This window comes from Lampris incognitus, chromosome 5, assembly GCF_029633865.1.
Source record: "Lampris incognitus isolate fLamInc1 chromosome 5, fLamInc1.hap2, whole genome shotgun sequence".
Taxonomy (NCBI): Eukaryota; Metazoa; Chordata; class Actinopteri; order Lampriformes; family Lampridae; genus Lampris; species Lampris incognitus.
In genome coordinates, this window is record NC_079215.1 from 2,177,982 (window position 1) to 2,201,635 (window position 23,654).

At 47.1% G+C, this 23,654-nt stretch overlaps 1 protein-coding gene across 2 annotated transcripts in view; it reads left to right on the forward strand.

Annotated features, from left to right (window-relative positions):
• Positions 1-23,654, forward strand: part of prkcaa (protein kinase C, alpha, a) — a 412,324-nt gene that overhangs the window by 241,479 nt on the left and 147,191 nt on the right. For both annotated transcript variants that reach the window (XM_056281110.1, XM_056281111.1), the window contains exons 6-8: positions 7,279-7,435; positions 8,300-8,434; positions 11,926-12,019. In XM_056281110.1, coding sequence (XP_056137085.1) covers positions 7,279-7,435; positions 8,300-8,434; positions 11,926-12,019 — 386 coding nt within the window. The remainder of the gene's footprint in view (positions 1-7,278; positions 7,436-8,299; positions 8,435-11,925; positions 12,020-23,654) is intronic.

A 23,654-nucleotide genomic window follows, 5' to 3' on the forward strand; every position in this document is an offset into this window, starting at 1 on the left:
CACTCAAAAATGTGTTTTTCCTCATGTTGGTGTCCCCGAAAATGTCTCGCCGTGACTATACTGACCTATACAAGAAACCAGAGCTGGGAAATTTATGGATATGATAGTAACATTAACATAATAAATTAACATTAACTTAGTAATAATAATAGTAATCATAAATAAATATAGTAAATTAATATTAGTAAGTAGTGTCTCCCCACCTGCCGCCCAATGACTGCTGGGATAGGTACCAGCATCCGTGCGACCCTGAGAGCAGGATAAGCAGTTTGGATGATGGATGGAAGTAGTTACAGTTCCTAGTTACCGCTCTCAAAAAAGTACCGAGTAACTGCGTTATGAAAGTAATTAGTTACTTTTTGCTTCAATATACTTTTATTAATGTACACATAATTTCAGTGTTGCTGTGGCACAGTGAGACAAGACAACGCTCAAATTTCATCTTATTGTAACCATTACCACTATAATGAAAAGTAAGTCGTGGAACAATGAAACGCAATAGTTATGTGTGTGTGTGTGTGTGTGTGTGTGTGTGTGAATTAATTAATTGTAAAGCGCTTTGAGTGGCTGTTGCGGCTAGAAAAGCACTATATAAAATGCAACTTGATTGATTGGTTGGTTGATTGTTTGATTGATTGGTTGATTGATTGATTGATTGATTGATTGATTGATTGATATCTGTGGAAAATTTGTCGCTAGAGCGGTGTTTTCGCATTCCTCCCTACTGAAGGAGCAGCTGTCAGTGGACTCCCCTAAAATCTGAGATTCAAACGTACTCCGAGTAAACTAGACTTGGTACGTCACAAATCCGAAAGCCAATCGCTGTCTAATATGCAAATGAGGGGCGGGCAAATGAGGGGCGGGCAAAGAAGGCGGGAACCTCCTGCGCAGGGCGGCCAGAGAGCGAGTTAGCATTAGCCTAGTGAACGTTTTGGAAGCTAAACCGGACCCCGGCGCCTCCTTCCACTAGCTACCAAAACACCCCACCGCGCTGCGGAAATGGTGGGACTTTATTTGCGGACAGCAGGCTCACATGGCCACTAACCCGCGGGGACGGCGGCTCTGCGACGTGGCTCGGGTGAGCAGTGTTTCCGCAAGCTAATGCCGACGTTTTCCCAAGGCAAGAGATGTGAAGTCTGATGCTGTGCCGACGGTTTATCCCGGGACTGCGACAACGAGCGGGGCTCGGTATGTAAGTTGTGTACTTCTTTAACTCAACCAAGACTTCCTGCGTGTAACATTGTGACTTATCAATAGCATGCTAACTCCGTTAGCTTCTTGTTAGCGGCTGCTAGTTGTTTGGCGCCAATGTATTCAGCTAACGTTTCAAAGTTCCGCCATATTAAAAGATGGCGGCGGTCCGAGGTGCGTCGTTTGTAACCCGAAAAACTGCGCGGTGTGCAGATTAAAACCTCTTTTCTGCCCCTTGTCCACTACACGGTACCGGCTCAGCTCAACTCGCCTTTTTTCCTTTTCCATTACTGGAAAGTTCCGGCATTTTGGTAACTTGCCACTTTTCTGTACCACCTTTGTCGAGGTTCCAAAAAAGCTGGAGCGGTACCAAAATCAATGCAGGCCTCTGATTGGTCAGAGAAACGCATCACTGCGTCATTTTGAGTCATTATGTCATCAGTCAATCAATCAATAGATCAAGTTGCATTTTATATAGCGCTCTAATGCGCGCATGGGGTATTACCGGGCATTTTTAAATACCGCAGCGGAGTTATCTTAATTCATCTCATCTTCAGCCGCTTCTCCGGGGTCGGGTCGCGGTGGCAGCAAGCTAAGCAGGGCACTCCAGACGTCCCTCTCCCCAGCAACGCCCTCCAGCTCCTCCTGGGGGATCCCAAGGTGTTCCCAGGCCAGGTTGGACATTTAGTCCCTCCGGCGACTTCTGGGTCTACCCCGGGGTCTCCTCCCAGTTGGACGTGCCCGGTAAACCTCCAAAGGAAGGCGCCCAGGAGGCATCCTGATCAACTGGCTCCATTCGATGCGAAGGAGCAGCGGCTCTACTCTGAGCTCCTCACCCTATCTCTAAGACTGAGTCCAGACACCCGACAGAAGAAACTCATTTCAGCTGCTTGTATCTGTGATCGCACCCTCTCGGTCACTACCCAAAGCTCATGACCATAGGTGAGGGTTGGAACAAAGACTGATTGGTAAATTGAGAGCTTTGCCTCCCGGCTCAGCTCCCTCTTCATCACAACGGTCCAGTACAACGTCCACATTACTGCTGATGCTGCACCAATCCACCTGTCAATCTCCCGCTCCATCCTACCCTCACTCGTAAACAAGACCCTGACATACTTGAACTCCTTCACTTGAGGCAACAACTCATCCCCAACGCGGAGGGAGCAATCCACCATTTTCCGGTAGAGAACCATGGCCTCAGACTTGGAGGTGCTGACTCTCATCCCGGCCATTTCACACTCGGCTGCAAACCGCGCCAGTGAGCACTGCTAGGTCGCGTTCTGATGAAGCCAACAAAACCACATCATCTGCGAAGAGCAGAGATGCAATTCTGAGGTTCCCAAAGTGGACACACTCCTCACCTTGGCTGCACCTTGAGATCTTGTCCATGAATATCACAAACAGAATCGGAGACAGTCGGAGACGTACTTGGCATTATTTCGTGTAACATAATGTGTTGCCATTGTGTTTACTGTCATGCAGCTGTGTATCGGTTGCTGATGTTAGGTCTATTGGTAAAGATGAAAACAGGCGTGTAGAGGGGTGAAAGCTGTTACGTATCTGGGCATTAAGAAAAGTGCACCGTGGTTTTTCAGGTTAATACGCCAGAGAATGTACCATATTACAGGCTGAGTCGGGTCCAGCTTAAAAAGGACGGATGGGTTTGTCAAGGAAAGATGATGTAACACCCACATTCTGGCTATTAGCCGGATGAAGGGTTTTTTTGTGTAGTAAGTTGGTGAAACATATCTAATGGCTGTGGCTTGTGTCATCCACCTTCATATTCAACAAGTGGCGAATGGGATCCATCCATCCAGTTTGCAACAGGCAAAAAGCCAAAGGGCTCTGGATGTACTCCCGATGTCAATTATGTTTTTGTTTTTTCCCCCTCTGGAAAAAAGCCATATTTTGTCAGCTTATGCCATTTATAGTATCCTCCTGTTCTATAAATGTACACAGTCCGAGTTTGCCGTAACAACTCCATCTGTCTTTGTTTCTCCCCATCTCCTCTGTCTCTCTCTGTCTCTGCAATCTCCCCCGAACCCTTTCCCCTAATCCTGCAACCTGTTCAGGACATGTGCTGGTTGCAAGAAAACAAGTAAATGGAAGGTTGCCACCCCAGAATTGTGAAATTTTCCCTTTGTAATTTGATTTTGCATAGTCATGCAGAGAGAAAAAAGGCATTTTGCAATTTAAGGCTTTTCCAGTAGCTCAGATTAAGATCATGTCATGTGATGGGTGCTGTACGGTAGAGTAGTGGACTACACCACTTTTGGCAGTTTGCTACTAGAGATATATTTTCCTTTGCATTGTAACAAATTGTGCACTCCAGTGTTGGGTAGCAGCGGTTCATTTTGCCCTGTGCAAAGGGTGGTGTTGGTATTGACCCGAGGAAAGAAGTGTGAATCTGTTGTAGACTCAACTCAAGATCTCCTCCCAGTCCTTCGAGTATCTCATTCAGAGTATTCCCACCAAGATGAAGGGCTCGGCATTTTACCTCCTGCAGTCCTGCAGCAGTGCTGTGTTGTTTCCACGGCAAAGCTCTTGTCATCTTCACAACTGGGGCCACACCTCCAGTGTGGCCGACGCGGCCATGTGGAGAGCTCTGCTGGGTCTCTGCTGGTCAGGGCCCGGCAAGGCGAACAGGCATTCACGCTGGCTCCGTGGGGCGCTGCGGGCATCTGCATGTATGCACAGTGTGTGTGTGTGTGTGTGTGTGTGTGTGTGTGTGTGTGTGTGTGTGTGTGTGTGTGTGTGTGTGTGTGTGTGTGTGTGTGCAACAGAGCAGTGTGTACTTAGGCACACAGATATTTGTGTCATTTAAAATTGTGTATGCTGAATTATTTTTGTGTGACATCATTGACATTTATTTGTTTGTGCATGCGCATGCAAGTATCTCCTTTCATTTGTGTGCATGCAAATATATCGTGTGTGTGTGTGTGTGTGTGTGTGAGAGAGAGAGAGAGAGAGAGAGAGAGAGAGAGAGAGAGAGAGAGAGAGAGAGAGAGAGAGAGAGAGAGAGAGAGAGAGAGAGAGAGAGAGCAACATTTCCTGCTACAATGTAGCACATATGAAGACTTAAGAACCAAATTCTTCACAAAAATTAAATGTAAATTCCAAGACTTGGACACACTCTCTGACCAGACCAAAATGACTTGGACACACTCTCTGACCAGACCAAAATGACTTGGACACACTCTCTGACCAGACCAAAATGAGTTGGACACACTCTCTGAGCAGACCAAAATGACTTGGACACACTCTCTGACCAGACCAAAATGAGTTGGACACACTCTCTGACCAGACCAAAATGACTTGGACACACTCTCTGACCAGACCAAAATGAGTTGGACACACTCTGACCAGACCAAAATGACTTGGACACACTCTCTGACCAGACCAAAATGACTTGGACACACTCTCTGACCAGACCAACATGACTTGGACACACTCTCTGACCAGACCAAAATGACTTGGACACACTCTCTGACCAGACCAACATGACTTGGACACACTCTCTGACCAGACCAACATGACTTGGACACACTCTCTGACCAGACCAAAATGACTTGGACACACTCTCTGACCAGACCAAAATGACTTGGACACACTCTCTGACCAGACCGAAATGACTTGGACACACTCTCTGACCAGACCAAAATGACTTGGACACACTCTCTGACCAGACCAAAATGACTTGGACACACTCTCTGACCAGACCAAAATGAGTTGGACACACTCTCTGACCAGACCAAAATGACTTGGACACACTCTCTGACCAGACCAAAATGAGTTGGACACACTCTGACCAGACCAAAATGACTTGGACATACTCTCTGACCAGACCAAAATGACTTGGACACACTCTCTGACCAGACCAAAATGACTTGGACACACTCTCTGACCAGACCAAAATGACTTGGACACACTCTCTGACCAGACCAACATGACTTGGACACACTCTCTGACCAGACCAAAATGACTTGGACACACTCTCTGACCAGACCAACATGACTTGGACACACTCTCTGACCAGACCAACATGACTTGGACACACTCTCTGACCAGACCAAAATGACTTGGACACACTCTCTGACCAGACCGAAATGACTTGGACACACTCTCTGACCAGACCAAAATGACTTGGGCACACTCTCTGACCAGACCAAAATGACTTGGACACACTCTCTGACCAGACCGAAATGACTTGGACACACTCTCTGACCAGACCAAAATGACTTGGACACACTCTCTGACCAGACCAACATGACTTGGACACACTCTCTGACCAGACCAAAATGCAACATGTACTTGGGGAAAACAGTGTCAGCGCCATAGATGCAGCGAGACATGTCAGGTCATGTGACAGCCTGAGAGACGAGCAGCACAACACATGACAGCTGTAGTCTCCTCACAACCCATGCTCCACCTTCTGATCTACTTCTGTTTCTCTATTGTTATGGCTCTGTTATTGTTTCTTTATTGATCGTTACAATGTTGTGTTGATGTTCATTATTAGTGTTATTGTGTACCGTTCAAGCTGTATTTTTGATGCTTTGGCAACATTGTTGTAAAACTTTCATGCCAATAAAGCCCTTTGAATTGAGAGAGAGAGAGAGAGAAGAGAAGAGAGTTGTTACTGTAATGTCTTGGTGAAGCCATCAGACTTGCAGAAACCAAATCTGATGAGCAGCACGGTGGCCCAGTGGTTAGTGCTTTCGCCTCACAGCAAGAAGGTCCTGGGTTCGAACCCCGGGGTTGTCCAACCTTGGGGGCTCATCCCAGGTCGTCCTCTGTGTGGAGTTTGCATGTTCTCTCTGTGTCTGTGGTGGGGTTTCTCCGGGTGCTCTGGTTTCCCCCACCATCAAAAAGACATGCATGTTAGGGTTAATACTCCTGTCTGTGCCCCTGAGCAAGGCATGGCAAAACCAACTCGGTTTGCGGGTGCTGCCCACTGCTCCTAGCTACACAGCTAGGATGGGTTAAATGCAGAGCAGAATTTCCCCAAGAGGATTAATAAAGTATCTAAAAAAATAAATAAATAAATTTGTGGTAGTCCAGCCTAGAGGAAATTTAAGGTATTAGTGACCATCTTCAGACCAGAAAACGAGACTCAACTCGTCTTAAGTTCGGCAACATTTCTTAGCTGGAAGCAGCAACCTTTCACTCCCTTTCACAGAGGTAATTTGTTAGTCAAATGCTGGATCAAAAATGACACCAAGATTTCTGGCATGGGCATGGAGGTTAATCTGATTAAATATACCCCCGATGGGATTGGGGGGACCAAGTATTACGACTGCGGACTTAGTCTCATTTAATTGAAGACCGTTTTTTTGCCATCCGACATTTCACACCGTGGAGGCAGTCAAGAAGAGGCCTAACTGCATTGTTATTACTACTAGTTTCAGTTAATATTGCTAGTGATTATTACTAGTTTCATTTATTATTACTGGTTTCAGTTATTATTATTTGTTTCAGTTATTACTAGTTATTATTACTAGTTTAGTTATTATTACTGGTTTCAGTTATTACTAGTTTCAGTTGTTATTACTAGTTATTATTACTAGTTTTAGTTATTATTGATGGTTTCATCTAGGATGGGTTAAATACAGAGCGTAATTTCCCACGGGGATCCATAAAGTTTCTCAAGTATCTCAGGTGGTACTAGGAATACGACTTTTTTGCTGCTGTGAAATGTTGCGTCAGACTTTTCCATTAAACGTTCGCTCGTTACTTTGCATTAAGCATTCACAACCTCCATGATCAGCGTTTAAAGTCACACAAGATGGACTAGGTTTGAAAAGTAGATTTCACTCTAGATTTTCTTTACTGTCTACTTGCTTTCAGCCTTTCCTGGAGATTGTGGTTTTGGGTCATCTATGTTTTTTACATATCTTTACATATTTTTTTACATATCTTTTACATATTTTTCCATGTCTTTCCTTGAATGTGTTGATTTTAGTTAAGTTGTGCGACCTGTAGCTTTGTCTCAGCATCCAGGTGAAGTGTTGTGGTCTTTATATGTGGATTACTGTGTCCCTGTATGCTGACATGAGGTTCATGTCCCCATGCTGTTTCCTCACACAGTTGGTGAAGGCAGAAATCTGATCCCCATGGACCCCAACGGACTGTCTGATCCTTACGTCAAGCTCAAGCTCATCCCGGACCCCAAAAATGAGACCAAGCAGAAGACCAAAACCATCCGCTCCAGCCTCAATCCGGCCTGGAACGAGACCTTCACTTTGTGAGTGTGGATCCGCAACAGCTGGCCAGCCTCGGCTCAATTCTAATCGCACCGTGCTCTCAAAGATTAGATGGGATTAAAATCATAATGTTCTTTGTGCTTGAAACATTGAAATAGAAAAAGTACAAAAGCAAAGCAGGGCTCAAAAATGTCAAAACTGTTTTAAGGATGGATTTAAGGCTTGGGGTTTAAGTAAAATCCTGTATGGCTGACATGGATAGACACCATTTGGAAAAATAGTTACATCAGTGAAGAGATTTTGAATAAAAGTGGACCATGGAGGGCGTCCAGGTAGCCTTGCGGTCTATTTCGGTGCCTACCAACACAGGGATCCCGGTTCAAATCCCCATGTTACGTCCGGTTTGGTCAGGCGTCCTACGATTGGCCGTGTCTGTAGGTGAGAACGTGTCCTGGTCGCTGCACTAGCGCCTCCTCTGGTCCGTCGGGGCACCTGTTCAGAGGGGAGGGGGAACTGGGGGGAATAGCGTGATCCTCCCACACGCTACGTCCCCCTGGTGAAACTCTTCACTGTCAGGTGAAAAGAAGCAGCTGGTGACTCCACATGTATGGGAGGAAGCATGTGGTAGTCTGCAGCCCTCCCCGGATCAGCAGAGGGGGTGCAGCAGAGACCGGGACAGCTCAGAAAAGTGGGATAATTGGCTGGATACAATTGGGGAGAAAGGGAGGGGGTCCAAAAAAAAAACAACTTCCTAACGTACATTCATCATCATCATCGTCATCATCATTTATTGCAGTTGAAATTTGCATGGCTTAACTATGGTGTTTAATTTGAGCACACTTGTGACTGAAATATGAATCGTGTGCCTGAGATGTAAACCTACATACCGTCTGTGTACTGTGCAGCAAACTGAAGCCTGCTGACAAGGACCGCAGGCTGTCAGTTGAGGTGTGGGACTGGGACCGGACCACCAGGAACGACTTCATGGGAGCCCTTTCCTTTGGCGTGTCAGAGCTCATGAAGTCCCCCATCTGTGGCTGGTAAGAGACACGCACGTTGATAACTACCGTCTGTGACAGGCTTGCACAACATCACTGGAAGGTCACACAAAACAACAGCAGTCCACCGCTGTGCAGGGACAATAACCAGAGCAAACGCCGCAGGTCTGACACTCGGTCAGTCCAAAATCCCTTTGTGGCAGCAAAGTTGTTCATATTCTCTTATCCAGGGGCTGAGAGCAACACTTGCGTGTGTATTTATGGTGGGTTACACACTCCATACAGCGGGACAGCATTTCCCAAGCTTTTGGTCATGGCTGCTCAGAAAACACACATGTGGACAGAGAAGGTTGTTGTGCACAGGTGCCCCTCATCATGGCCCGGGTGACTTTCTCTGCTGCCAAGCGAATGTGCAAACCACACCCTGTCACCCAGCATGCATTCATATGCAAATGAGAAGTCTGATCATTAGGAGTTTTGCATACTCGCTGTGTGTGCGCCACAGAAACGACACATCAGCCGCGTGCGTCCCTTGATCTGCCCACCTTCCAGCCGGTGCGGTGGATTTCCGTCACTCTCCTCCATGCACAGGTTTCTTTTTGGTGTTACTACACAATCAGCTAACAACGCTATTCAGTTTTACTACAACTGAAAGCAGAAAAGTCTTCCTCGGCTTTTACACCAACTGGATTTTTTTTTCAGCACCTTGGCAGCCATGTTTTGTTTTTTTTTGTTTTTTTTATCATGCACAGTTTTAAAAACCAAAAGAAATCAAAGACTTTCACCTATAAAAATATTGAACAACAGGACAAAATTCCAGGGGCCTTGATTGGGTTTTGTCAGTTAAGACTTCACACAGATTTATTACATGCAGTGTGCATGTAAACACACCCGCCATCAAAACCATGTTGTTTAGCATCACGACAAGACAGGTCACAAGCAGTCACATGTCTGAGCCCTGTTGGAAACTGGCCAGTTTGTCACAGGGACAGTCAGTGGTAGTGTCTGTAAGGGGAATTCCTGGATATTAAAGGTTCAACTGCAGTTTTCTGTGTTGGTCCCAGTAATATTTGATGTTGAAGTGTACTGAAGTAGCACATCACATCACATGGTTAAGCTACGCTTGAGTATCTTGGGATCACAGAAAGTTGAATCAGTTCATCTGGACACAAGGTGTATTGAGAGAAACGTTTCTTCATCTGCGTGACCTCTTCAGTCTCACCTGACTGCAGGTGTCTCCACCCTTATAAACAATACAGTGACTGCAGGTGTCCTCACCCTTATAAACAATACAGTGACTGCAGGTATCCTCACCCTTATAAACAATACAGTGACTGCAGGTGTCCTCACCCTTATAAACAATACCGTGACTGCAGGTATCCTCACCCTTATAAACAATACAGTGAGTGCAGGTGTCCCCACCCTTATAAACAATACCGTGACTGCAGGTATCCTCACCCTTATAAACAATACAGTGAGTGCAGGTGTCCCCACCCATATAAACAATACAGTGAGTGCAGGTGTCCCCACCCTTATAAACAATACAGTGACTGCAGGTATCCTCACCCTTATAAACAATACTGTGACTGCAGGTGTCCACCCTTATAAACAATACAGTGACCGCAGGTGTCCCCACCCTTATAAACAATACAGTGACCGCAGGTGTCCCCACCCTTATAAACAATACAGTGACTGCAGGTGTCCCCACCCTTATAAACAATACAGTGACTGCAGGTATCTTCACCCTTATAAACAATACCGTGACTGCAGGTGTCCCCACCCTTATAAACAATACAGTGACTGCAGGTGTCCCCACCCTTATAAACAATACAGTGACTGCAGGTGTCCACTCTTATAAACAATACAGTGACCGCAGGTACCCCACCCTTATAAACAATACAGTGACCGCAGGTACCCCACCCTTATAAACAATACAGTGACTGCAGGTGTCCCCACCCTTATAAACAATACAGTGACCGCAGGTACCCCCACCCTTATAAACAATACAGTAGCTGCCGGTACCCCCACCCTTGTAAACAATACAGTGGTGGTGTCTGGGTAGCAGACCGGTCTATTCCGTTGCCTACCAACACGGGATCGGTCAGTTCAAATCCCCGTGTTACCTCCGGTTTGGTCAGGTGTCCCTACAAACACAATTAGACATGTCTGTGGGAGGGAAGCTGGATGTGGGCATGTGTCCTGGTCGCTGCTCTAGCGCCTCCTCTGGTTGGTCAGGGCGCCTGTTCGGGGGGGGGGGACTGGGGGGAATTGTGTGATCCTGCCACGTGCTACGTCCCCCTGGTGAAACTCCTCACTGTCAGGTGAAAAGAAGTGGGTGGTGACTCCACATGTATGGGAGGAGACATGTGGTAGTCTGCAGCCCTCCTGGATCAGCAGAGGGAGTGGAGCAGCAACCGGGACAGTTCGGAAGAGTGGGGTAATTGGCCGGATACAATTGAGGGAGAAAAAAAGGGGAGGAAAATCCCCCCCCCCAAAAAAAACACAACAAAACAACAAACAATACAGTGGCATAACAACCGAAACCAACAAGGGGTTTCATGTGCAAACAGGTCTGAGCATTAACTAGAGTCTCAATGGCCATGTGTACTGTTCACAGAATATTTGGGAATGTTGGCATCACAGCATTGTAAGATGGCGACGACGTACTCTTGGGATGTATGATTTGAAAGAGAACTTTATTTAATTTTAATTATAACTATTCCAATTTATCTGTTAACTCCTCCTCATCTGTTTCTAAGACTCTATTGACAGGTGAATTCACCAAAAAGCAGCGTCTCCCTAAACATACTGCTTCTCACTGTGATTGGCAGTTGCACCAACATCCCATGCACCACATCTTCTGACGTTTTGCATGCCATTCACATGTGCTAACAAACTGAAAGATTGACCAACAGTGTGGCTGCTGTAAACGGGTTATGCTCATCCCGATGATGATAACCTGATAAAGACACCTTACTGTTGCTCCAGTCAGTGTAAAGCCTTTACCGCCTCATCATCAGGCTGCCAGCATGCATAGAAACACACTGACGCCCCCTTTTGAAATTACACCATGCTTTTACAACAAGGCTGCAAATAGCTGTGTTAATATGTAGTTGAAGTCTGAAAAAGAGAAAGTCTTCAGTATTAGTAATGATCCATTCTGCCAACACAAAGCAAACGGCAGGCCTCGGCTGAGGACAAGACTTTTTATCTCCGGGATTTCAGTGGAAAAAGTATTGGCTCAGAGTTAGATGTTAGCATTTGTTGGTTTTTATATTGAATGTGATCTGATGCGGTCTGATGTGATCTGCAAGATGTGGTGAAATGTGGACTAGAGGACGAAGAGCAGAAAGGCAGGACTTGAGGAAGAAGAGCAGAAAGGGCAAAGAGTGAGAGTTTTATTTCTAGGCATAATCTGTCTCTCTTTCTGTTTATCTGTGTGTTTATTTGTCTTCCTTCCTGCGTGTCTCTCTCTCTCTCTCTCTCTCTCTCTCTCTGCCCCCCTCCCCACCTCTCCGTCCCCCCTCCTCCAGGTATAAGATGTTGTGCCAGGAAGAGGGCGAGTACTACAACGTGCCCATCTCAGAGGAGGACGACGGCAACGAAGAATTGAGGCAGAAATTTGAGGTGAGGATGGAGTTTCGAATATAAATAGGACGTCTGCACTTAATGTTCGTTAAATTATAGAGAGAATGTGAGAGTGCCACCCTCTGGTGGCAGCATCCCAACCACAGCGGGACACAGCCTTCATCCTCCATCAGGAATTTTAGTGAAGAAAAGAATATCTCCGGCTTCATGACATTGTTAAGGCAGTGATGCCACGTAGATATGAGTAAGCTTTAGTTGATTCGGATCATCTCTGTGCAGGATTTAACAGTGTGTTTTTCCCAGAAAGAGTTTTTGAAGCTGATGCGAAGTGCACTCAGATGCTTTTCTTCTAATGGCCTCTAGATGCTGGCGCCAAATTCCTCATAGCTGATTTCCTGTCTTCTAATGTTATTTGGTGGGAATTTTGAAAATTCTGTTTCAGTTAAGAGACCATAAAGGCTCAAAGATGGATCTGTTTGGGGGCGTGGTTGTCTTGATTGACAGGTCTCTGTACAGGGTGATTGACAGGTTGCTCACGCATCTGAAGCAGGCATCACCTCGGCTCAAGGCAGGCTCCGCCTTGTTCCCTCGACTTTTGACTTTCCAGCTCCTGAATTTGAAAAGATGGCGGCAAGCTTGAATACAACCATGGAGCTTCAAAACGGCTCTGCAGGAAGCTGTGGATGACATCACAGACTCCCTTTGTTACACAGTGTATGATTTGTGGTCATTTTTTTGAAAATTGGCCAGTGGAGAAATGATTGGAGGTTCCTATCTAGTATGAATGAGACCAGTACAGGATGTCGGTGGCTTTTACTCTGAAAGAAATACTTTCACTTCATTTATTTCTCTACCCCCGAGTTCAACCAGTCATAATGACATTTGTGAGGGGCCCCTTGAGAAATGTGCCGCTCTTTTTTATGAGGTTTAATTTTAGTAACTGTTGTTAATGATGTGGAAATCTTAATTTTTTCCATGTTTTAAAAGGTCCAATTACAAGCCTAGCGGCGCCGCTCCTAAACGACTACTCCACCCTCATTATTCTTGTTTAATTAAATCCTGACAGCTTCCTCTTTAATCCACCATGAACACATCTCTATCGCTTATTGTTAACATGGCCAGGCGGCTCCCCTCATCTCTCAAACAAGCATGTCCGACACCTCCTGGAGATGAGTGATGGCCTGCCATCCGTTCTCCATGACAGCGGTGTTGCTAGACTGAAAAGGATGCTGATGACTGTATCTTCTAATGAGCTCCAAACCCCTGGGTGCTTTCTTACTCTTCCTGCAAGAGACCTCGGAGAACGCCGGCTGTCGAGATTGTAAATATTTTGAATTACTCATCTACATCAAATCCACAAATGGAGTGCCAAACTCGCCCTCCCACAATTTACAATGTGTTTCTTTGTAATGGCGTACACAGAAAGTCATCATTAAGTCTGCAGGGGAATTTTCATGCTGCTGCAAAAATACAGTGCTGGAAGAGAAACTATACCGCCTTATAAAGCAAAGAAAAAATACTTCAACCATAAGCCCAGGCTTTACAGTTCTCATTATTTTAATACAGATTCCCTTTGAGGACCTGAAAACAAGTTGAGGGATTTCTCCTCGTTGTTCAGGCTCAGTCCACAGTTCTATAATATCCCCAAGCTTCTCTGCAGGTCTTGTCAAACAACCATGTAGACAGAAGTTAAAGGTGTTGTGTGTAATATTTTGGCTTTCCTGAAGCGTAATATTACTATAAAAGGAAAAGTAAACCCAGAGAAATGCAATTAAGAAGATACATTTTGATATATGGACGGCACAGTGGTGCAGTGGTTAGTGCGGTCACCTTACAGCAAGAAGGTCCTGGGTTCGAGCCCCGGGGTAGTCCAACCGTGGGGGTCATTCCGGGTCATCCTCTGTATGGAGTTTGTATGTTCTCCCCGTGTCTGTATGGGTTTCCTCTGGGTGCTTCGGTTTCCTCCCACAGTCCAAAGACATGTAGGTCAGGTGAATCGGCCGTACTAAATTGTCCCTAGGTGTGTGTGTGTGTGTGTGTGTGTGTGTGTGTGTGTGTGTGTGTGTGTGTGTGTGTGTGTGTGTGTGTGTGTGTGTGTGTGTGTGTTCCCTGTGATGGCCTAGCGGCCTGTCCAGGGTGTCTCCCCACCTGCTGCCAATGACTGCTGGGAAAGGCTGCAGCATCCCCGTGACCCTGAGTAAGGATAAGCGGTTTGGATAATGGATGGATGGATTTTGACATAAATTAGCGGTTTGTGCTCATGATGGGAAATAAATAACTCATACAACTAGGATGGCAGTCTCTGAAAGTCCGTTTTTAAGCAGAATTGATGATTTCATGGGAGCCGCCATTGAAACGGTGCTGAGAAACTCAGTAGTTTCCCGTTATTGAGCTCATGATGGCACACAGCAGACTTCATGACGCCTCCTAGTGGCATTAGAATGGCAATACAAAAATGCTCAAAAGTTTCTCATAAATGATCAAACATGGAACTTTACTTGCGGGCTCTGAATATTACGAGGTGCCAAATTTCTAATTTCACACTGCTGCATTTACTGACCACAGGAGCATCATCTGTTGTTATGCTGTGTTAAGTACACTGGGAGAGCCATGAAACCAGTCACATTCCATGTATATGCAAACCTTCATAAACATGATTCTGATTCTCCCTGGTGGTGTCCACACTGTTAGTATGCAGTATACACAAAAACCTTTCAGTATGTAGAATGTACTCTTGGGCATTCCATTCCGTTATCCGAACCGCTTATCCTTCCCTCAGGGTCGCGGGGATGCTGGAGCCTATCCCAGCAGTCATTGGGCGCAGGCGGGGAGACACCCTGGACAGGCTGCCAGGCCATCACAGGGCCGACATACACACACACACACACACACCCACACACACACACACGCATTCACTCCTAGGAAATTTAGTCTGGCCGATTCACCTGACCTACATGTCTTTGGACTGTGGGAGGAAACCGGAGTACCCAGAGGAAACCCACACAGACACAGGGAGAAGATGCAAACTCCACACAGAGGATGACCCGGGACGACCCCCAAGGTTGGACTACCCTGGGGCTTGAACCCGGGACCTTCTTGCTGTGAGGCGACCGCGCTAACCACTACACCACCGTGCCGCCCTGGCGGCTCCTGGGACATATTATTCACTATGTAGACAGCGGTGTGCTCAGGGTTGCACTTGGCTGACTCACGTCCAAGCAGAAGTGACCCCTCGTAACACCAGAAGAACTTTGTCGCTTTTGCGTCATCCATTTTGATTTAGCTGTAGCTCTTTATTTATGCTAAACATATTTTATCATGAAGTCGTTAAAAAATGTATTTGGATTTGTGAGCCACGGCTTTGGAAAGGGCTCCCCTAGCTGGTTAATCCAAAGAAACGACAAAGACACAAAGAATTATGGGACGGTTTTGATCATTTAGAGACCGTAATGTCAACACCTGTGCAGTATGCATACACATACCTTTCACATGATAAACTTGCATACTAACGATGTGCATACTATAGTGTGCACACTAACATTGTGCATACTAAAATTTGCATATTGTTAGTATGCACATTAGTGTGTAAACCAAGGTGCAGACCACACCCTGCCTGCCACAGTGACAACTTCATTATCGTATACGTGGGCATTGTTCACACTACACCTTAAAGCCACCTCATTTCTGAGTTTTTCCCCAAATGTGACAAATCAGATAGTTTTAGTAGTTTGAACACTTAAAATCACATGGAAATGCACACCTTCAACCTGGCCTCCACTTCCATGTGCTGTCTTACATAAAATACATTTCCAAAATTAGCTCCTGTGTCTCAGGTCTGTATGTCTGTCAGTCTGTAACCCCTGCTGCAGAGTAGCCTGTCTGGAACCCCTGCTACAGAATAATCGGTCTGTAACCCCTGCTGCAGAGTAGCCTGTCTGTAACCCCTGCTGCAGAGTAGCCTGTCTGTAACCCCTGCTGCAGAGTAGCCTGTCTGTAACCCCTGCTGCAGAGTAGCCTGTCTGTAACCCCTGCTGCAGAGTAGCCTGTCTGTAACCCCTGCTGCAGAGTAGCCTGTCTGTAACCCCTGCTGCAGAGTAGCCTGTCTGTAACCCCTGCTGCAGAGTAGCCTGTCTGTAACCCCTGCTGCAGAGTAGCCTGTCTGTAACCCCTGCTGCAGAGTAGCCTGTCTGTAACCCCTGCTGCAGAGTAGCCTGTCTGTAACCCCTGCTGCAGAGTAGCCTGTCTGTAACCCCTGCTGCAGAGTAGCCTGTCTGTAACCCCTGCTGCAGAGTAGCCTGTCTGTAACCCCTGCTGCAGAGTAGCCTGTCTGTAACCCCTGCTGCAGAGTAGCCTGTCTGTAACCCCTGCTGCAGAGTAGCCTGTCTGGAACCGCTGCTGCAGAGTAGCCTGTCTGTAACCCCTGCTGCAGAGTAGCCTGTCTGTAACCCCTGCTGCAGAGTAGCCTGTCTGGAACCGCTGATGCAGAGTAGCCTGTCTGGAACCGCTGCTGCAGAGTAGCCTGTCTGGAACCCCTGCTGCAGAGTAGCCTGTCTGTAACCCCTGCTGCAGAGTAGCCTGTCTGGAACCGCTGATGCAGAGTAGCCTGTCTGGAACCGCTGCTGCAGAGTAGCCTGTCTGGAACCCCTGCTGCAGAGTAGCCTGTCTGTAACCCCTGCTGCAGAGTAGCCTGTCTGGAACTCCTGCTGCAGAGTAGCCTGTCTGTAACCCCTGCTGCAGAGTAGCCTGTCTGGAACCGCTGCTGCAGAGTAGCCTGTCTGTAACCCCTGCTGCAGAGTAGCCTGTCTGTAACCCCTGCTGCAGAGTAGCCTGTCTGTAACCCCTGCTGCAGAGTAGCCTGTCTGGAACTCCTGCTGCAGAGTAGCCTGTCTGTAACCCCTGCTGCAGAGTAGCCTGTCTGGAACCGCTGATGCAGAGTAGCCTGTCTGGAACCGCTGCTGCAGAGTAGCCTGTCTGGAACCCCTGCTGCAGAGTAGCCTGTCTATAACCCCTGCTGCAGAGTAGCCTGTCTGGAACCGCTGATGCAGAGTAGCCTGTCTGGAACCGCTGCTGCAGAGTAGCCTGTCTGGAACCCCTGCTGCAGAGTAGCCTGTCTGTAACCCCTGCTGCAGAGTAGCCTGTCTGGAACTCCTGCTGCAGAGTAGCCTGTCTGTAACCCCTGCTGCAGAGTAGCCTGTCTGGAACCGCTGCTGCAGAGTAGCCTGTCTGTAACCCCTGCTTCAGAGTAGCCTGTCTGTAACCCCTGCTGCAGAGTAGCCTGTCTGTAACCCCTGCTGCAGAGTAGCCTGTCTGGAACTCCTGCTGCAGAGTAGCCTGTCTGGAACCCCTGCTGCAGAGTAGCCTGTCTGTAACCCCTGCTGCAGAGTAGCCTGTCTGGAACTCCTGCTGCAGAGTAGCCTGTCTGTAACCCCTGCTGCAGAGTAGCCTGTCTGGAACCGCTGCTGCAGAGTAGCCTGTCTGTAACCCCTGCTGCAGAGTAGCCTGTCTGGAACCCCTGCTGCAGAGTAGCCTGTCTGTAACCCCTGCTGCAGAGTAGCCTGTCTGGAACCGCTGCTGCAGAATAATCTGTCTGTAACCCCTGCTGCAGAGTAGCCTGTCTGTAACCCCTGCTGCAGAGTAGCCTGTCTGTAACCCCTGCTGCAGAGTAGCCTGTCTGGAACCGCTGCTGCAGAGTAGCCTGTCTGGAACCCCTGCTGCAGAGTAGCCTGTCTGTAACCCCTGCTGCAGAGTAGCCTGTCTGTAACCCCTGCTGCAGAGTAGCCTGTCTGTAACCCCTGCTGCAGAGTAGCCTGTCTGGAACCCCTGCTGCAGAGTAGCCTGTCTGTAACCCCTGCTGCAGAGTAGCCTGTCTGGAACCGCTGCTGCAGAATAATCTGTCTGTAACCCGTGCTGCAGAGTAGCCCGTCTGTAACCCCTGCTGCAGAGTACTACTATATATATATATTTATTTTTAGTTTTTCCCCCTTTATCGCCTCAATTATGTCCGGCCAATTACCCCACTCTTCTGAGCATCCCGGTCTCTGCTCCGGCCCCTCTGCTGATCCGAGGAGGGCTGCAGACTACCACATGTCTCCTCCCATACATGTGGAATCGCCAGCTGCTTCTTTTCACCTGACAGTGAGGAGTTTCACCAGGGGCACGTAGCGCGTGGGGGGATCACGCTATTCCCCCCAGTTCCCCCTCCCCCCCAAACAGGCGCCCCGACCGACCAGAGGAGGCGCTAGTGCAGCGACCAGGACACATACCCACATCTGGCTTCCCACCCTTCCAAACCGGCGATCCCCATGTTGGTAAGCAATGGAATAGACCGCCACGCTACCTGGACGCCTACACAGCATCCAGGTTCAACCGCTTTGAGTTCACCTGGGAGGCCGAAACAGACCCAGTGTGCAAAACAATGCTACTAGGTTTAAAAGATTTTTTTTTTAAATGGTTTCATCCCCTTGTGTTGTGTTGTATTTGGTGTGTTGGTTGTGTTGTATTTGGTGTGTTGGTTGTGTTGTATTTGGTGTTTGATGGTACAGACTATCAGGTGTGTATGTCTCACCACCTGTCTTCTCTTTCACAAAACTCCTCTTTCATTCTTCTTCCCGTAGCTTCCCGTGCCCACCTGCTGTGTGTGCCTCATGAGACCTGCCGACGGCTCCTCTTTTGTCCTGTCTAACCTGTGATCTGTGTAATCTGTCTAATCTAACTCCTGAGTTTCTCTCCTGCCCCCACCCCACACCCTGCTCTCAGGACTGCCAAATTAACCATAAGGTATCTCACCTCTCCTCCTCCCCCCGACTCTCCTTTTACATCTCCTCCTCTTATTTTCTCCCCTCCTCTCGTCTCTCGTTCTAACTTGCCCTCCTCCCGGTATCACTTTCCACCTTCATCTTTTCGTCTCTGTGCACTCGTTCCCCGCCGCCGCCCCATCTCTCCTCACCGATAACCCAAGAAAGAGACATTCACGCTACACTAACCGTTACTCCTGTGTGCTTTTCTAATGAAGAGTTAAAACAGAAAAGATGGGTCGCAGATTTCCAGCATGAAGTAGCCGTGTCAAGCTGGTCCTCTTGAACAGGAGGACAACACAGCATGTCATCAGAATGTGGTTAAACATACCTGGAGAATAATACACGGCTGTCCTTTAGTCCTGCCTTCAGGGATAATCTCAACATTTTTCTGCAAACTGACCTCCGCAGCAACCTGAAGAAAGAAACAGAAATGTTGGTTTGCTGCAGGGGCCGTTTTTCATCCACGTCCCAAATTTAAGAGCCTGGATTATGAAAATGATCAATTTTGAGTCTTTTAGCAGGCAGGTTTTGTTTTGTTTTTGTTTTTGCATTTTTGCTGAAGCACATTTGATAAAGATGCCAAAGTTAGTCTACCTGGAGACTGATTTGTGTCATGTTTATTGGAGTTAGGTATGTGAATGTTATGTCAGGTGTTTTTCTGCCTTTATTTATTTATTTTATTTATTTATTTTTTGGTCAATGTCATTCTTTCTTTCTTGTAAACTTCCTTTTTATGCTTTCTCTCTTCATGCACAACATGCTTGATGGTGACTGAGTCCATGCATTTATAGAATATGAAGTGCAGCAGAACGACCAACAAGGTTTAAACGCACATTATTCCTCCAGGGTTTCCCGGAATAGGCTTCATTTGTTAGCTGATCTTGACAGCAGGATGCTCCTGCTTCATGTCTGTTTATTTCATGTTAGGTTTTTCTGTCCTGTCTGCAGGTCACCTTGCCTGCCTGCATGTCTCAATTCATACCAATTTGTGTGTAGCGCAGAAGAAGAATTTTGTTTGGTTTTATTTTGTTTGTTTGTTTGTTTTTCATTTATCATGTTTTGGAAATTGTGTCTATTTCAAAGCTTTTTTCAAACAATACTAATGAAACACGCAGAATGAATATTATACAGTACCCCGTCTGACCACTAGGGGTCAGCATTGCGCCAAGAAAACAGCCAGCGTTTGTTATTAATCGGGGGGGGGGGTTTGAGTGCGTTGGGGGGGGGGTCACACTACCAGAAACTGTAAAATGTTATTTACAAATTCAAACTTTAACTAAACATGAGTTTCGTCTGTACCCACACACCAGAACCTGTGATTAGTTTTAGTGTTCCCATTTCTCTCTCACAAATGTTGCATGTTAATTTTAATGGATTCCCCTTCCTTTTTTTCTTTATGTTGGCTTTTTCTTCCTACTTCATTTCCAACTGCATTTCTCTGATATTATTTTCAACTTAAATCCTTCCGTACGTCACACCTAGTGCTTGTACAGTAAGCCAGTGCCGTTGCAAGTGCACATGACATTTTGATAAATGCATGCATAAGCACAGTCAGGCATACCACAGTGTGTGTAAACACTGTAGTGTGTCCCTACAGAAGTTAGTTATAGCTGGGAATGATAACATCACCTCACACTCACATGTTCGCCTCGGCCCCAGACGGATGTTTCTTTTTCTATGCTCCAATCAGCCATCACGGTCCTTTCCCCAGGTGGGTTTGTATACGAGCTGTGCTAAGTGAGATGGCCGTTTTGGCTGACTTCTCCCTGTGGTTTCAGGACAAGGCAGTTGTGGAAGACTCTGATCAGGTGCGTCTGGGAGGAAGGAAGTAAGGCTGGTGGTGCTCGCTCGGCTCGGCCACGCTCTTTTCTTTTAGCAAAAAGCTTCCAGGTGTGCTGTGATTTGGAGTGGTCTGCGCTGCTTTGCCCGCCGCAGTGTGTGTTTTCATCTGTTCCCTGCAGACAGCCGCAGACGGCATTAACCACACTAAAGCTTCCTCCACTTAGGTCGTCTACGATAGGGACCAGAGTTGTCATTCACATTGGCGTGAGTTGAACTGAGCAGGAACAATGATTTAGTAACCCCTGATGGTGAGATGACACAACTAAACCAAGGTGTCTTTTTTATTTTTTATTTTTTTTGCACCAACCTGGCGTTGACTCAGACCACTTTTCCACATTTTGTGCCCCTGCAGCCAACAGTGTCTTTTTAAAGTGTGTAACGTGACTGTCTCAAAGAAAAAAACTGTAAATGTGAGAAAACGCCTCCCCCTCAAATGCCTTGGATCGACTTGTGTGAGACAGAGGAACGTAGGTCAGATGGGTTGTGTTCTTGTGTGAGACAGGAACGTAGGTCAGATGGGTTGGATCGACTTGTGTCAGACAGAGGAATGTAGGTCAGATGGGTTGGATCGACTTGTGTGAGACAGAGGAACGTAGGTAAGATGGGTTGTGTTCTTGTGTGAGGCAGAGGAACATAGGTCAGATGGGTTGTGTTCTTGTGTGAGACAGAGGAATGTAGGTCAGATGGGTTGGATCGACTTGTGTGAGACAGAGGAATGTAGGTCAGATGGGTTGTGTTCTTGTGTGAGACAGAGGAACGTAGGTGAGATGGGTTGGATCGACTTGTGTGAGACAGAGGAACGTAGGTCAGATGGGTGGATCGACTTGTGTGAGACAGGAACGTAGGTCAGATGGGTTGTGTTCTTGTGTGAGACAGAGGAACGTAGGTCAGATGGGTTGGATCGTCTTGTGTGAGACAGAGGAACGTAGGTCAGATGGGTTGTGTTCTTTTGTGAGACAGAGGAACGTAGGTCAGAGGGTTGGATCGACTTGTGTGAGACAGAGGAATGTAGGTGAGATGGGTTGGATCGACTTGTGTGAGACAGGAACGTAGGTCAGATGGGTGGATCGACTTGTGTGAGACAGGAACGTAGGTCAGATGGGTTGTGTTCTTGTGTGAGACAGGAACGTAGGTCAGATGGGTTGGATCGACTTGTGTCAGACAGAGGAACGTAGGTCAGATGGGTTGGATTGACTTATGTCAGACAGAGGAACGTAGGTCAGATGGGTGGATCGACTTGTGTGAGACAGAGGAACGTAGGTCAGATGGGTGGATCGACTTGTGTGAGACAGAGGAACATAGGTCAGATGGGTTGTGTTCTTGTGTGAGACAGAGGAATATAGGTCAGATGGGGTGGATCGACTTGTGTGAGACAGGAACGTAGGTCAGATGGGTTAGATCGACTTGTGTGAGACAGGATCATAGGTCAGATGGGTTAGATCGACTTGTGTGAGACAGGAACGTAGGTCAGATGGGTTGGATCGACTTGTGTGAGACAGGAACGTAGGTAAGATAGGTTAGATCGACTTGTGTGAGACAGGAACGTAGGTCAGATGGGTTGTGTTCTTGTGTGAGACAGGAACGTAGGTCAGATGGGTTAGATCAACTTGTGTGAGACAGGAACGTAGGTCAGATGGGTTGTGTTCTTGTGTGAGACAGGAACGTAGGTAAGATGGGTTAGATCGACTTGTGTGAGACAGGAACGTAGGTCAGATGGGTTGTGTTCTTGTGTGAGACAGGAACGTAGGTCAGATGGGTTAGATCAACTTGTGTGAGACAGGAACGTAGGTCAGATGGGTTGTGTTCTTGTGTGAGACAGGAACGTAGGTAAGATGGGTTAGATCGACTTGTGTGAGACAGGAACGTAGGTCAGATGGGTTGTGTTCTTGTGTGAAAGAGGAACGTAGGTCAGATGGGTTGTGTTCTTGTGTGAGAGAGGAACGTAGGTCAGATGGGTTTAGTTCTTGTGTGAGACAGGAATGTAGGTCAGATGAGTTTAGTTCTTGTGTGAAAGAGGAACGTAGGTCAGATGGGTTTAGTTCTTGTGTGAGAGAGGAACGTAGGTCAGATGGGTTGTGTTCTTGTGTGAGACAGAGGAACGTAGGTCAGATGGGTTTAGTTCTTGTGTGAGAGAGGAACGTAGGTCAGATGGGTTTAGTTCTTGTGTGAGAGAGGAACGTAGGTCAGATGGGTTGTGTTCTTGTGTGAGACAGAGGAACGTAGGTCAGATGGGTTTAGTTCTTGTGTGAGAGAGGAACGTAGGTCAGATGGGTTTAGTTCTTGTGTGAGAGAGGAACGTAGGTCAGATGGGTTGTGTTCTTGTGTGAGACAGAGGAACGTAGGTCAGATGGGTTTAGTTCTTGTGTGAGACAGGAACGTAGGTCAGATGGGTTGTGTTCTTGTGTGAGACAGAGGAACGTAGGTCAGATGGGTTTAGTTCTTGTGTGAGACAGGAATGTAGGTCAGATGAGTTTAGTTCTTGTGTGAAAGAGGAACGTAGGTCAGATGGGTTTAGTTCTTGTGTGAGAGAGGAACGTAGGTCAGATGGGTTGTGTTCTTGTGTGAGACAGAGGAACGTAGGTCAGATGGGTTGTGTTCTTGTGTGAGACAGAGGAACGTAGGTCAGATGGGTTTAGTTCTTGTGTGAGAGAGGAACGTAGGTCAGATGGGTTTAGTTCTTGTGTGAGAGAGGAACGTAGGTCAGATGGGTTGTGTTCTTGTGTGAGACAGAGGAACGTAGGTCAGATGGGTTTAGTTCTTGTGTGAGACAGGAACGTAGGTCAGATGGGTTGTGTTCTTGTGTGAGACAGAGGAACGTAGGTCAGATGGGTTTAGTTCTTGTGTGAGACAGGAATGTAGGTCAGATGAGTTTAGTTCTTGTGTGAAAGAGGAACGTAGGTCAGATGGGTTGTGTTCTTGTGTGAGAGAGGAACGTAGGTCAGATGGGTTTAGTTCTTGTGTGAGACAGAGGAACGTAGGTCAGACGGGTTGTGTTCTTGTGTGAGAGAGGAACGTAGGTCAGATGGGTTGTGTTC